The sequence below is a fragment of the Diplotaxodon limnothrissa genome, linkage group LG9, assembly GCF_057381915.1.
Source record: "Diplotaxodon limnothrissa isolate DT_005_m linkage group LG9, D_limnothrissa_male_GT1.1, whole genome shotgun sequence".
Classification (NCBI taxonomy): Eukaryota; Metazoa; Chordata; class Actinopteri; order Cichliformes; family Cichlidae; genus Diplotaxodon; species Diplotaxodon limnothrissa.
In genome coordinates this window covers 27882917-27897524 of record NC_140604.1, presented here as the reverse complement: position 1 = coordinate 27897524, position 14608 = coordinate 27882917, and the positions used below count along the sequence as shown (strand labels likewise).

At 41.1% G+C, this 14608-nt stretch overlaps 1 protein-coding gene across 1 annotated transcript in view; it reads right to left on the bottom strand.

Annotated features, from left to right (window-relative positions):
* Window positions 1–14608, bottom strand: part of sema5a (sema domain, seven thrombospondin repeats (type 1 and type 1-like), transmembrane domain (TM) and short cytoplasmic domain, (semaphorin) 5A) — a 171774-nt gene that overhangs the window by 48266 nt on the left and 108900 nt on the right. The window contains exons 14-15 of the mRNA XM_085362966.1: window positions 14176–14319; window positions 9300–9447 (exon numbers count right to left, since the gene is read on the bottom strand). Coding sequence (XP_085219092.1) covers window positions 9300–9447; window positions 14176–14319 — 292 coding nt within the window. The remainder of the gene's footprint in view (window positions 1–9299; window positions 9448–14175; window positions 14320–14608) is intronic.

Here is a 14608-nt window from a genome sequence, read left to right as displayed (position 1 = left end):
CGTATATATATATATATATATGTATATATATATCTGTATATGCATAGCAATTTTTAAAGTGGTCTTGAGAAATGGTTGTCCAGCCTTTCTGAAGGGCTTTCAAAGGATTTCAGAGGATTTCTGTTTGTTGAGCTACTTAAAAGTGACCTAACTCTAGGGATGGAGACACGACAGCCAACTTAACCAAGAACCAATTTTAAATTGTATCTTTGTTACTAGTAGCCTGCTGCAAAAATACATAATTTGTTGCAAATTGTTGTTGTTTTTTTTAGCAGAATCTCCAAAAAATGCCAAAGACAGCACAGTTTAACAAGCATAACATTGTATTTATGCAACAAAAATGTGTTTCTCAGCTTTTCAGCACAGAGTGCCCTTAAAAATTGATGAAAACTGGAGAAGTGGAGGAGAAAAGAAGAAGTGACGGACTTAAAAAAAAGTATCTGGAGCAGATGAACTGTACCTGAAAGTCAAGAAACAAAAGTTATCCACATCAAGAAGCCATTCTGATTAGCCATGGATTGGCCTCCACATGTGGGATCTTCAGTGTGGCAGCCAACATCCAAAGAATTTGAATGTCCATCAGGAAATGTGGAGAGCTATTCCTGAAGACTACTACAAGAAATTACAGAAAAGCTCATCTAGAGTTCAAGTGTTGAAGAATAAAGGTGGCCATGCCAAATATTTACTGTCAAGCTCACTGGAGCAAAAACGCTGGTTTATAATGTATTTCTATGTACTTTTGCACACGGTTCAATAAATCACTGCATCTTTCCATTTCTGCAATCTAAATATCTGGGTGCTGAAATGAGGGGTGTCGCGAGACTTTTAATAGTGCTCTCTCTCTCTCTCTCTCTCTCTCTCTCTACATATATATATATGTCTATAAGTATACACTGAATGAATTGGCATGACATTATGTCCTAGTATTTATCAATAAGGTGAATCTTTTTGTGGAGTCAGACTAATTAAATGACAGGTTCTTAATAAAACCCCACGAATGTATCTGTATTAGCTCCAGAGATAAAGATGAGAGGTCACAAATTGTTTGTCTCTTTAGGCTTCTAAAAACATGCTAATTAAAACACTCTGAAAAAGGGATTGTGAAGTTAGACTTTATGAATTATATACACCATGTCTTTGATATGTGGTGACAGTTAGACATGACTTTATTTTAAGGGTCACAAGAAAAAAAATTACCCATAAGTTGTATGGGATTTGCAGTGGAATAGAGATAATAAAATTTTTAAATCAGTGCATGAATCAATTTATTATTAATTTAGATATAGTGGCTTATTTATTTAGGAGTACATCTAATGGCTCTACTACAGAGGAAAAACAAAACAAAAGGGTTTAGTTTGACTTTTTAGGCTCAAGAGATTTCAAGCTAGCTCAGTGTGTCATTTATTTACATGTGGCATTGCCGGCATGTGTTAGAGACTATTGGTCTGAAGAAAATCTGCACGCTAAGTCAGTTTTATTTATACAGGTGATAATGACAAATCACACATTTGTCTAAAGGGGATTTTACAATCTGTTCAGCTCACTGTCTATCCTAGGCTAAACTTGAACAATCAATAAATGGCCTGTATTTATATAGCACTTTTACTAGTCCCTAAGGACCCAAAGCGCTTTACATATCCAGTCATCCACCCATTCACACACTGGTGATGGCAAGCTACATTGTAGCCACAGCCACCCTGGGGCGCACTGACAGAGGCGAGGCTGCCGGACACTGGCGCCACCGGGCCCTCTGACCACCACCAGTAGGCAACGGGTGAAGTGTCTTGCCCAAGGACACAACGACCGAGACTGTCCGAGCCGGGGCTCGAACCGGCAACCTTCCGATTACAAGGCGAACGCCCAACTCTTGAGCCACGATTGCCCCAATCAATACACAGCAACAAGCATTTTTTCAATCATAGACTGTACATACATGTCTGTGGACTTCTTCTCGAGGTAGCCACACACTAATGCACAATTATTTTCAGCTTTACCCTGAACGGGACCATAACTTACAAAGTTACCATCATGTTGTATTAAATGTGACATGAAGTCAAAATATTCCCAGGGTTAAAAAATAAAGACAATATATTTTATAGGCTTGTAAATAAAGTAGAGTCTCCCTCTGCTGGCTGTTGGACAGAATGCAGGTTTTAAGGTGCTTCCACTGACTTCACGTTTATGTCCATCTTTTATATACAGCCTCTGCTACCCACACGGATACATTCACGTAGACATGCTGTATGGAAACATTTGTGGGAAGGGTCATTTTGTTTTACTTGTACCGAAGTATATTATGGGATTGCAATGCAATGCCATGAAGATAATCTTGCTGCTCCCCAGTATTAGCCCTGTGTTACCTGGGGGTCTATAATGTGAAATAAGTCAAAACACCCTTGCTGTTGACGGTGTCTACTCTTAAAGTGGAGGGATAATGGACAGTTTATTGCATTTTACTGCAATAAAAAGGAGCCTTGTTACAGTGGCTATGCATGGGACACAATGGCATGATAATAAACACAAAAACAATCTCTCCTGCTTTTAGAGTAGAAATTTTTACAACATGTTTTGAATAATGCATTAAAAATGGACCTAAGGAGGTGGAAATAAACATCAATCCAAACCTATAACCATAACACACATACACCCACAAACCGATAAAATGACTCATTTTAATGACTTTGACTGTCTCCGAGCAGTGAATAGGCAATTTTGGGCATAAAATACATCTTGACCATTGTAAACATGTCTGTCTGAATTTAAAAAAAAGAGCCCTATTTCTTTTATAATTTTTTTTTTATTAAACTTTCATTTTAACTATGCTATTTAAATGTTTTATCTCATTCTTTCCAGCTGATTTGGTAAAGTAGTAAAACAAAGTAATACAACTACAGTAAAACAAGTAAAAGAACAACAAAAACCAGAAAAAAGGATTTTCTGCACTCTTCACTCAGCCACACTCACGTCTCAATTTCACAAAAATTACCCTAAAAGGGAAAAACATAGACCAAAGCAGTCGGATGTGACGAGTGGCATGTGGAACACAAGATTGAATTCAATTAGTCCGCTGATTTTGACTCATAGCCGTGCCCACTGCCCCCCTGGCGAGAGCAGCAATGTGCATTATGGGCAAATGGAGAGCTGCGATTTTATGCTGCTTGGAGACGGGCACCTCTGTAATGGGTTTCTGGCTGGAGCTCAGGAGGGCTGGGTGGAAGGATGCTTGATAGCATCATAACGGTCTGGTTGGTCAGCAATGGAAGCAGTGGTCGGGCTGTTTGTGTGTATGTGTCTATGCAAGGCTGTCAGCTTGACTATTGAGTCAAAGTTCTTACTTTGGCACCTTTCACTGACTTGTCTGTTACTGTGCCTGAAGCGCGTGCATGTTTATACATTTATCCATGGCTGACTTATGGATTCAGGCTTCAGCTCCTATCTCATTCTGTCTCCATCCACAGACCTTTCCGCCTATTTTTTAGGTGTTACAGACTAACGGGATACAAGTTGAGGATGGAGGAAGGGAGAAAGGAAGAAAGAGAGCCAGTGTGAGTGTCAGCATACTGTTTGAGTCCTGTGGAAACATAATCCCTCAGCCTCTTTCCTTACTGGAAAATGTATGAATGTAAAGTGTAAGGCCGAAATACCCTGTATATCTTAACTTATGTGTGTGTGGAAGAAACAAAATGTGTGTGTAGGTACAAAAGGGCCTCTGTCACGGTCAGCTGTGGGAGGTGAATAATAAAGAGTCGTGCTTCTCCAGCCTCCTACCATCATTACACTCATTAAACTTCTTATTGGACTGGGAGAGCAGTGAGTGTGTGAGCCAGAGAGGAAAACTTCTGTGAATATAAGGATGGCTGCACTTACATACTGCTGCAGAACCCAGACGTTTAAGTGTACGCTCCAGATGTGAGAGTGACTAATCCTCTCCGGTGCCTACGTCTTTATCTATTGTGGTCGAGTCTGCAGAGACGGAGGCCTAATGTTCCTCAAGTCTCGGTGACACATCAGTTCAATTAGCGGCACCGACCAAAACACACTTTGTCAAACACAGACTCCTCTCTCTTACTCTCTCTCTGCCTACCAGTCTGACTCCATAATGAAGCTCGCTCTCGGCCAGGAGCAGGCTACACAGCAGTGCGCACACAATAACTAAAACGGAGCAGTACAAAAACACACACGCGCGCACATGCACACACACAAACACAAGTGCGTTCACCTGCCAGACTGCCTACACAAACACTGTGTGCTTAACTTTCATTTCACAGGCTGGCTGCACAACTGAACTCCTCACAGGTAAATAGAACAGCTCTCAGTTTCATTAAGCAGCTCTGTGCATCGTCAGTTCTGCCTGGCCCACGTTTGACTTATTTAACTCCGCCAGGCATATTCAGCAGAGAAGAATGGTTCCTTTTGATCCTTGGATGTGACAGACATTTGATATACTTTAGTGTACAAAGTAGGAAACACCATAGTGAAGGATGTATTCTTGAAGACGGCGCAACTCTGAAGTCTTCTTTCATCTACCCGTAGGAACTAAAAGGAATAAAACCGTGGCATTCACAATGAAGTTGTAGCTCTCGGCAAGATCTAGTTTAAAATTCTCTCTTATATGCTGTCTTTTTTCACGACTTTTATTTTAATCGTAGATCATTTCTAACATAGTAACTTCATAGCTTTAATGCGCTAAAACTGAGTGCAAGTATGCAAAACGTGACACTAAATTTCAAATCGTTCAACGCAGAAATGCAGTGTATGGAAAATGCAAAGAGAATACTAACTTGCATTTTAAATGAAACTCAAATTAAATTCAGCTTGAATTTCGGCAGTAATGCTTCATTTAATAAAAACGACTGTAGATCTCGCCGTACACGGGTCGGTCTTTTTGTCGGTAAGCTGCTGAGGATGTGATTTGAAAAATGAGAAATTAATGGAGGTTTAGGGGAGTGAAAATTATTTAATCACGCAGGGACCAACTCTCCATTTTCCCCCCCCAGAAGTTGAAGAAAGATCTATTTGTCAATGCCGCTGAAAAGTTTTACAGATTCTAATCACCTACAACCATTTTTCTTCCTTCTATCTCATTGCTTACTTCATGCTTATAAATAACAGTCCTACTTATTCTGCCCTCTGACTTGAGTCAGCAGTTGTATGTGGTAACTGATTGTAACTTGTGTTGAATGTATCCAAACATACTCTCTTGATATGCTTTTACTTTGAAATGTCTCAGGAAGTGTGGGCAGTGTGATCCAAACATGTGACAAACATGCCTTTTTCCACTTGAACTACAATCAGCTTATTTAGGTTGGTGTACATGGGAGGAGGAAAAAAGGGTGGAGCAGTCTACAACTTGTGACAAGCAAACATGTGGACATTACTTTGATTTTTAGGAAGAACAAGAGTGCGAAGGTAAACTGCAATCTGCATCCAGGACAGAAACACCTACGTTATACTGCTGACACAACGCTGGCTCTGTGTAAGCTACTATACAATCAATTCCCAGAGTGACTTAAAGCTGAGTGTGTGCTGACCCCAGCCCAGCAGCCAGAGCCTGAGTTTTGGCAGGTAACAATGGCAGCAATGAGCAGTCAGGCTTATAGCATTGTAGCATCCATTGCCACCTACGCATGCTTCCGCAGTAGAATTGCTGTGATGATTGCCATGAAGTCTCTTTCAGCTGCTTTTCAGCACTAAAAGAAAAACTGTAAGCGTGTCCTATCCTATTAGGACAGGGATTTGTATCAGTGTAGGACTGAGCCTCAGGATTATACTGCTAACCGGTAAATATGTGGCAATGCATTTAAGTACATATCATGAGCAGTGAAACAAGTAGTGTAACAAACTACTCTCTCCAGAGAGTAATTAAGTAAAGTAATGCGTAATACACAATAATGTGTAAAACACTTTTTTATGGGTAACGACGCCAAGACTAGTTGCAAGATATGAAGGAAAGAGAGAAAACTAAATGATTCAGGCCTGTCTGTGTGCAATAATTCACTTTAATTATTTATATAGCGCCATAGATTCGCCAAAGCACTTTATAATGTAAAGTAAATAGATAATCACTAAGTTCTAGGTTTTTGTTGTTTTACACCCTTATTAATTGATCTAACTTCCCTTTCAATGCACAGTGTTTGTCTTTTGATGCTTATTGTCGGGGCTGCAGTGACGCTCATGTATCATGATGTAACAACATCATTCTTTCTGCGCTCCTGTTGTTACAATTACAACTGCAGCACTCTTGCTATGCTAGCTGATGTAAAAGTTAAGTCTTTTCTGTTGTTTTGCTCGCTACAGTTTTACTTGTAAATTTTCACCTGTGTGCACAAACTTTGTCAATACGAAGCACAAGGTATATTTCCTGGCCTGTGAAAAGTTTGTCTGGCCATGGAGCATATAGCAGGAATAAATTCAGCATGAAATTTCCCCAGCCCACGTTAATGATCCCACTCTAAACACAGTGAGCGAGCTGCTTCTAAATTTATTGAATTATTTTAGCCTTGTTTCCAGAATTCATAACCTCCGGCAAATAATAGCTTTTCGTCTCAATACTGGGGGAAAGAAATACCTTGCTTCCAATTCATCCAAGGTTGACTGAGCACACTTCCAATTCTGTGGTAAAGTTTTAAGTCACAGGAAAAGATGGGGTTAAGTACTGTATTGCAGCTATAGTGCATCACTACTGTTTTATTTCCTATCTAGCTTAGCTAGCTTCCCTGGGGACTCAACACTGAAGAGTGAATACACTGAATGTGATGGAGCAGCACTGTGTGGACTTCAGACTGATGAAGTTGCAGTTATGTGGCCTTTTTCATCAGCAAAAATGAGGCACTGAACTGTAGTAAGCCTGCAGCTGAAGCTTATGGCTATGACACACGGGGCAACGTAAGGGCAGGTTTGATGGAAATAAAGCACCGAGAGAGGTTGTTCCTTTAATCAAGCATCTGGCAGCATTTTGTTTTCAGGGTAGCGGGGTTGCATAGTGAGCGAGGACTCTTTGATTTAAACTGAAATGTCCTTGACCTGAATCCCTACTAGTTTTAGTTGAGCTATTCTGTTTCTGACTGTGTTGCGAGCACCCTGTGGAGGGGTATAAGCAAAGAAATGTTTGCTTCAGGGATCAACAAAAATCACAAAAAAGTAAGAACTGAACTTTTTTTTTCTGCTCAGGGATTCATTTTACCACATGTTGGGAGCGTTTTGACAACAGAATATTTATCACCAACTTAGTTCAACTTTGCACACTCGTCAAAAAGTTCCAAAAAAAGATTTAAAATCTTTCTCTTTTTTCAAAACAAGAAGCAGATGTTAACCCATTGCTGTCAATACCTATCTGACAAACACCTGGAGCTGACCACAGGTGGCTGTGACAATATAAATCCTTACAGGTAAACGCAAAGGCGCAAATGAACATACGCGCACCTTTGTTGATCTAACACCCTTTCCAGGTCTCAGTAGGATTCCCAGACTAAATAAAGTAGCTGTGATGACAGAAGCTGCAACATGTGTGTGTTTGTGCGTGTGGTCTCCTTCTGTTTAATTAAACATGTGTCCGGGGAAAGAAACGCACGCAGATGGCACATAAAAATGAACTCCATCACATTTTGGGGGTTCTTGAAATTACCGTTGCTGTTATTATCCCCATCATATGTGGAAATCTTTAAGATCTGAATAGAAATGTGTGTGGATATGGGTGCTTTAAATGCATTGGAGCACTTGTTATACATTAACAGCTGTGCCTTTTAGCACCTTATACGGGTTGTAAATAAAAGGCAGCAAATGGTTCTCTGATCTGAGTAAATGTGTGGCTCTAATATAACTTAGAAAAACCATCCAAATAAGTCTTCCCCGGCAAAGAATTGCCTCTGAAGTCAGTATGTAATTACCTCTCCGGTGCCTGAAACGTCCCTAATTAAGTCCATATCACAATGTTAGAAGACAAGGAGTCAATGAGAAAACAAAACAAAGGAGAAAGGGACAACAAGTGAAAATGCAAGAGCAAGAAGGAAGAGGGAGGAGGAAGACAACTTGTCTAAACAAACAGAAAATTTATAAGAGTCAATGCAAAGTGCCTGTTTGACCTTTCCTGCTATCCTTTGTGTAGTACGACTGTAACTGCGACGACACTGTCACCTCCACGGACACACGCAAACCATCTTTAACATCTCCTGTCCTGTTCCCTCATTCCTAATGACAAGTTGCTCTATTCCTAGCGTGTTAATGGCCACCATGCAATGACAGGAATATGACCACAGGAACCGCGTGGCTCTGTAGGTGCACGAAGCAGGAGATGATAAGGTACAACTGCTAAATTGCTACTTAATGGGAGGTCAGTCTTTTTATTTGGGTGTTCTGCATCGACTAATGTGTCACGAGCAATTATCACATACTATATATGCTCGCGAGGTATCAAGGTCTTGCGTGGGATGTTTCATCGTTTACACTGTATTATTTCGCTTTACAACAGACCATTACACAACCTCTGTAATGTGACTTTTTTTCCTGCTAAATGCGATTTGGGTCAATGAAAGTATTTTACAGCATTTTACTAAAATTTTCTAAAAGCAAAAAGCACCCAATTATTTAATTTAACCAAGTGAATGTCTGTGTCTAATCTTTTACATGAAAATTCTATGAAAATACACATAATTCTTATTTCATTTCTAAGTCAAAAGAAGTTAAAAAACATTCAGCTTTGGGCCTAAAACATTAAAAAAATCCAAACGTCTACTTAAAATGATAAAGAAAACACGCAAACAAACAGAAATACACTTCAAGAATCCCATGCATCCACAAGGCCCTGACCCATATTCTTTAATCCGTTTTCAACAGGGGGACAAGACGCTACAGCTATCATGTTCGTTCTCTCTTATTTTTACCATGACTGAGGATGAGGGAGTCTGTGCGTGTATGAAAATAGCAGCAGAAATAACACAAGCATCACATCATTCTGTCATCAAGAAGAACACTCGTATTTCAACACTTCCTTGCATCATCTTTGCTTTAGAGACATCTTTGTGGCAGAAAATAAGCCTATTCATATGTGGAATGATTACAGTATGTGTGTGTGTGTGTGTGCGTGCATGGTATTAAATAGGTCTTGGTAATAAATCTGATGGCTGCTGCCACTGTATAAATATAGCCGGGGGATTTGGTCGTGTTAGATGTTCCCATTTCATCACCACTGACGCTTTGTCGCATCAAATGGCTTAAGCTGAGCTCCCAAACAATGAACAGCCACAGAGAAAAGACGGGTGTTAGAACGGTGCATATGAGAGGCATTGTTCTGCATGACATACCTGACCACACCCGGGACAGTCGTTGCCGTTCTCACAGGTTCTCCGGCGTGACTGGATGCCGCCGCCACAAGGCACAGTGCAGCGTTCCCACGCCGACCAGGCGGACCAGTAGACGTGTGGCGGGCAGGGCAAGTGTTCGTTGCAGTACCTGAGAAGTCACATAAGCACAGATTTAAACTCATAGTAGTCAAGCGCAGCCACATTCAGCTGATGGCTTATCTAATGGCAAGTTTATTTGTATAGCACAATTCAACAACAAGGTGATTCAAAGTGGTCTCCAATACATCCAACTGGCAAATTTCACACACAGCAGGACGCTCTACTTAAGCTGATTTAGCCTGACCATGGTTGCCATGCATCTGCAAGCCACTCAGCAATCATCCTCAAACTCAGCTTATCATATCATTCTGCTTCTGTATTAAACAATGTCTATCTATAGCTCCTGCTCTGCCCCACTAGTCAGCAAATAGATGCAGATGGAAATACCTTTCTTCCTTTAACTGCAGCAGTCCTGACTCAAAGATAAATTCAAGACCCCCAGCAGGAGAGAGAGAGAGTTATCGAGTACTTTTGTGAGTTTATTCTGCTTAAAAGGTGAATGTATCTCTAACCAGTCTCATCCTCTGTATTCCAGGTTGCGTCACTGACCACTCTGCACTTCATGTCAGTTCAACAAGCTGTAAACAACACTGTCATGTCATGTTTAATATCAAACTCATAAGCAGCTGTCTTTAAGATGGTTATTACCCTCCAAGAAGTAACTAAAGTGTCCAATAACACTTCATCTGTAGCTGTTTCAGTCTTCAAAAAAACTCCTGAGGCTCTGACAGGAGTTAGGTTAAAAGCTTTCACAGAGGATACCTTATTGAATCATGTATAGGAGTCTCTGGGATTGTCTGTGGAAAATGGAATAGCTTCTTTATCTGACAGACCACTGAAATTATATACGAAGGACACCGAAGACGTCACCGCACTCTTGAAACCTTGCCACTGCGCTACAACTACAAATAGCTCAGACCACAAGACAGGGATGTTTGAAAAGGCGTGTAAACTTCACTTCCAACAAACTTTTGTAAAAACCAACATCCCTCTTTGATGTGGCCTTGGAGTGCAGAGAACACAGCTCGGTGCGAGTCTGAAGGTCTGTAGCGTATGTCTGTGCATAATGTTGTATTAGCCACTGTGGCTTGAAAGTACAGTTAAGAAAATTGAATCTCAAAACACAACTTCCACATGTAGTTTGCATAATTCATTGACACAGCCTATTAAAAAAGCCTCACATGTGCATGCATCATCTGTAATTACATCGTTTTACAAGACAGGATTATGGCGATGTCTAAAATACTTTAATAGCTCAATCCTCATTAGGCATTAACTACAGACGATTGCCAGTCTAATTAGAGCCCTATAATTTATTTTATAACTCTTACACATGCTATAAAATTGCTTTTATTGCTATTTTGTTGTCTTTTTGCAGATGACCGCTTTTTGAAGAAAACCGAGTCTTCTTTAAACCCTTCCTCCAGAGGCTCAGGCGGGATATTTCCATTGTACCATTCTCAAACACTCGGCTATTGTTCACGGCAAATCAAACGCCACATTCTGTACACTCCATGTTGTTAAAAATCCTTAGAGCAGCGTCTTTCTTTCCACTTCTACTAATCTGCGCGGTTGTACAATACAGTAGGGAGGCGGAGTGTGGAAAAGTGAGGACAAGTGTGGATTACAATCTTGCGAAAGCCCAGAGAAGGGGGAAGATGCACAAACACACATGCTCACACGGACGACCGTGCAAACAAGTCGCGCGCATTAACTGCAGCAACCCAACTGTAAGGAAGAGGACTCCCTTACTGCATTTATTTATATTGTATTGTCTGTATAGCACTTTAGAGCACACCTTTCACTTTATTAAAAGCACCTTATCAAGCAATTTATGAGCATTGCACTTTAAGCATGGATTTGCACACAAGAAGTTTAAATATTTATTGACTATTTATTGGGAATTTTAAAATCAGTTGGTGGCCTTGTTTCAGATCCTGCACAGCTGCTCCTCATCAAGGAATGTGGTGGTTGTCTGTCAGGAGAGAAGAATGGTGATTGAGATTGTGATTAAGGTTTACCAATAAGGAAAACTAATGCAAATGTGTGTGTGAAATCTAGGGAAAAGTGTTGCAAATAAGCGTTTGTAAGTTAATCATTACTCACCTTTCTTGCCTGTGTCCTCTTCAAGGTGTTTGGGCAAATGTTTCCCCGGGGGTCCAGACACCATTTAAAGGTTCCGGGAGAGACCATTGGTAAAGAGAGTGTGGTGAATCTTTTTGTGCTTGGGTTTCTGGGTTTTTATAATATTGGGTTTGGTGTAACATTAAAGTGTGAAGTATTTATTAATATGTAAATGTGAAAATGTATTTATGTATTTATTTATTCTTATTGATATATTGTATACTGTGGTGGAAGGTTGGGATTTAAGAATTTACCTGAGAGTGGAATAATGGTTAAGTCTGTGACAGCTGAACATATTTAAGGCTGCCAGTTGTCATTAGAGGATGGATTTTTGTGCTGTGAAGAAGCTCAACAAGTTAATTGTTGTAAGGAGAGCCATATAGCAAATAAATACTTTGTTCCACTACACTTGCCTTGGTCTGTCTCACTGTGTTTCCAGCCGCTAAGGGCTGCCCTGTTACACCAACACAATATGAAAAAAAACAAAACATGTCCGCAATCAATATGTAGAGCTTTAGAATCATCATCATCATACACACTAATCATTTCAGACGAGCAAGTGGCTTTGCTCCATCTCATCTTATCCTTTTCCCTTCTCAGTAAAACACACAGAGCTGATCAAACCAAAAGCGAGGCTAATTACCCGCTATAGGCTGAGTAAGCAGTGCGGACGCTGTCAGTGTGCTGAGGGAAATACCAACAGAAGGTTCATAAATGCAGGCATTAACTGGCCAGACTTAAGCCCGTAGCGCTGCTGTTTCATAGCATTTGCTTTATCTTTAAAAGCTTTGCCTGCTGCAAACAATCAGGGCCAGACTTATTGGAGGCCTGTTGGCTAATGCAAAAAAAAAGACGTAGAAAAAGAAGTTTATTTTGCCCTCAGAATCGTTGTATTTTGCGAATATGCGTGTCTGTGTAAATATAAGCTCGTGTCATATCCATGGATCTGTGAACATAAGGCCTGCGAGTTAATCCCAACAGAGTGCTTGAAGCAAGAACAGCGTATAGTGTGTCTTTGCTGCAGATGTCTAGCACCTATGAAAGAAACCCAGTGCCTCATAAAATAAAAGCCTCCACTGGCATTAAAAGAATCGCTCAGTGAGCAGAATTTGAAAAAACGCCAGTCCGCCTCACGCTTTTAACGACAGAGGTGGTTGAATTTTTTTTGGACACTGTGTTGATCACCTAATTTTTTTTTACATCTCTTCCCAATTTGTTTTGTGGCACAAGCAATAAACATTCCTGCTTCACCAGGACACACACATACACCTTTTCTAGCATCCCTTTCTTTTTCCTCCCTCGGGCAGTCTCAAACTGACACAGCATAATTCATCTGTTAACACATTTTCTTTCAGTGTCTCTGCTTTCCTGTTCATTTCTCTCTTCAAGCACTTAACACACACACACACACACACACACACACACGCAAGACTCCTCCCCTTTCACTCCTGTCTTACAAGGATCCTTTTCCAGCTCTCACAGCTGGCCTCTAAGGTGGCCTAAGGTGTTTTAAATAGCTGAACAGAGCAAGCAGTGATGGAAGGGGAGATGAAACAAATGAGATTAAAGCTCAGAGAGTGAAATCGAAGGGTGGTTGGTGTAAAATGCGCTTCTGGCCTCCTGTGGTCTTTAGTGCCAGCCAGCATTTTTTGGGTTTGGTTCCTGAGTAAGTGGGCTGTGCCGGTCACTCTGTACATGTTTTGCTTAGGGCTCGTGGCGGAGCAGTCACTTTCTCAAGGACTGCTCCAGGAGCAGCAATGAGTGCCAGAGGGTGGGGGGAGGCAGGAGGTTAGACGAGGGAGTGAGAGGAAATGAAAAAGTGCTGGGAGAGGAAAAAAAAGAAAAACAAGTAATATAAGGTTCATCCTTGAAGGCCGTATCCTATTACTCACCCATCACGCTGCTTCTGTTGCCATGGTGACAACTGGTAACAATTTCTGTCTCCTTTCTCCTTCCCTGTATCCTCTGAACTGTGTTTATTTGTACTTTTACAGCCTTCACCTCGGGTTAACAGCAGGGGATGGATGAAAAACATCAGACACTATGGACACCAAGAAGGAATGCCGCTCTGTACTTGGATGGAATTAACTTTCTCTAAGACAGCTTGTTTCGTATATTTTTCGAACACACCTAAAGATCTTAAAGTTTTCCTCAGTGCTTTTCAGGTTCACCTTATTTAATTGACCTCATTTAACTCAAGAAAACTCATCTCTTGACCTTTTCTACCTTGCTTCTTCGCATACTTTCTCCTTGAAAGTTTTTTTCAGGCCTTCAAGGTTGCTTAGAAACCATACAAACATCTTTAAAAAGGCGATTATTCTACAGCAAAGCCTCCAAAGCTTCAAAATGTGGACTCAGTCTGTGTGTGAAAGCCAGATAATTACCCAAGCGCAGGCCTATCCCACTTATTCCTTAATTGGCTGTCACATATTTGGACAGAAGTGAGGGGGGAAGGCGGGGAGGAAAACAAAAAGTCACAGCCAAAGTCGTACTTTCTAACAGCAGGTTGCAAATTATGGGGGAAAAAAGTTGTTTTCTTTTTCCCTTAACTTAAACATGCATGGATCCAAACGTACTTGTAAAGCTTGTTTTTACTTGAATCGGCTCATGTTGACCGATGTATACGTGTGGGTGTTGTGTTTGCATTATTCACCTCTCCTCGCGGTTCTGGCCCACGCATACTCGTCCACCGTGGCGAGGGGTCGGGTTGCTGCACGAACGCTGACGCACCTGAAAGCCAATACCGCAGGTGGTGCTGCAGGGAGACCAGGAAGTCCAGGGCGTCCACGCTCCATTTCTATGGTGACAGACGAAGTAATGTCAGTCTGTGACTTTAGCCACTGATTGAGAAGCTGTGCAATTGGTCTTGCTTGTACCAGATTGTCCTGTCTTTATTGTTTAAGAAGAAGGTCTTGGCTGAGAAGCCATTCCTCATCGCATGTTGCTCAGAGGAACAGCACGACCTTTCTCAGGGCTAACACAGAGAAACACGCCGCCATTCACCATCACATTCACACCTATGGTCAATTTAGCCACACGGGAAGAGTAAGGACCAGCCTGCAATCTGAACCTTCTCCCTTTTTGGC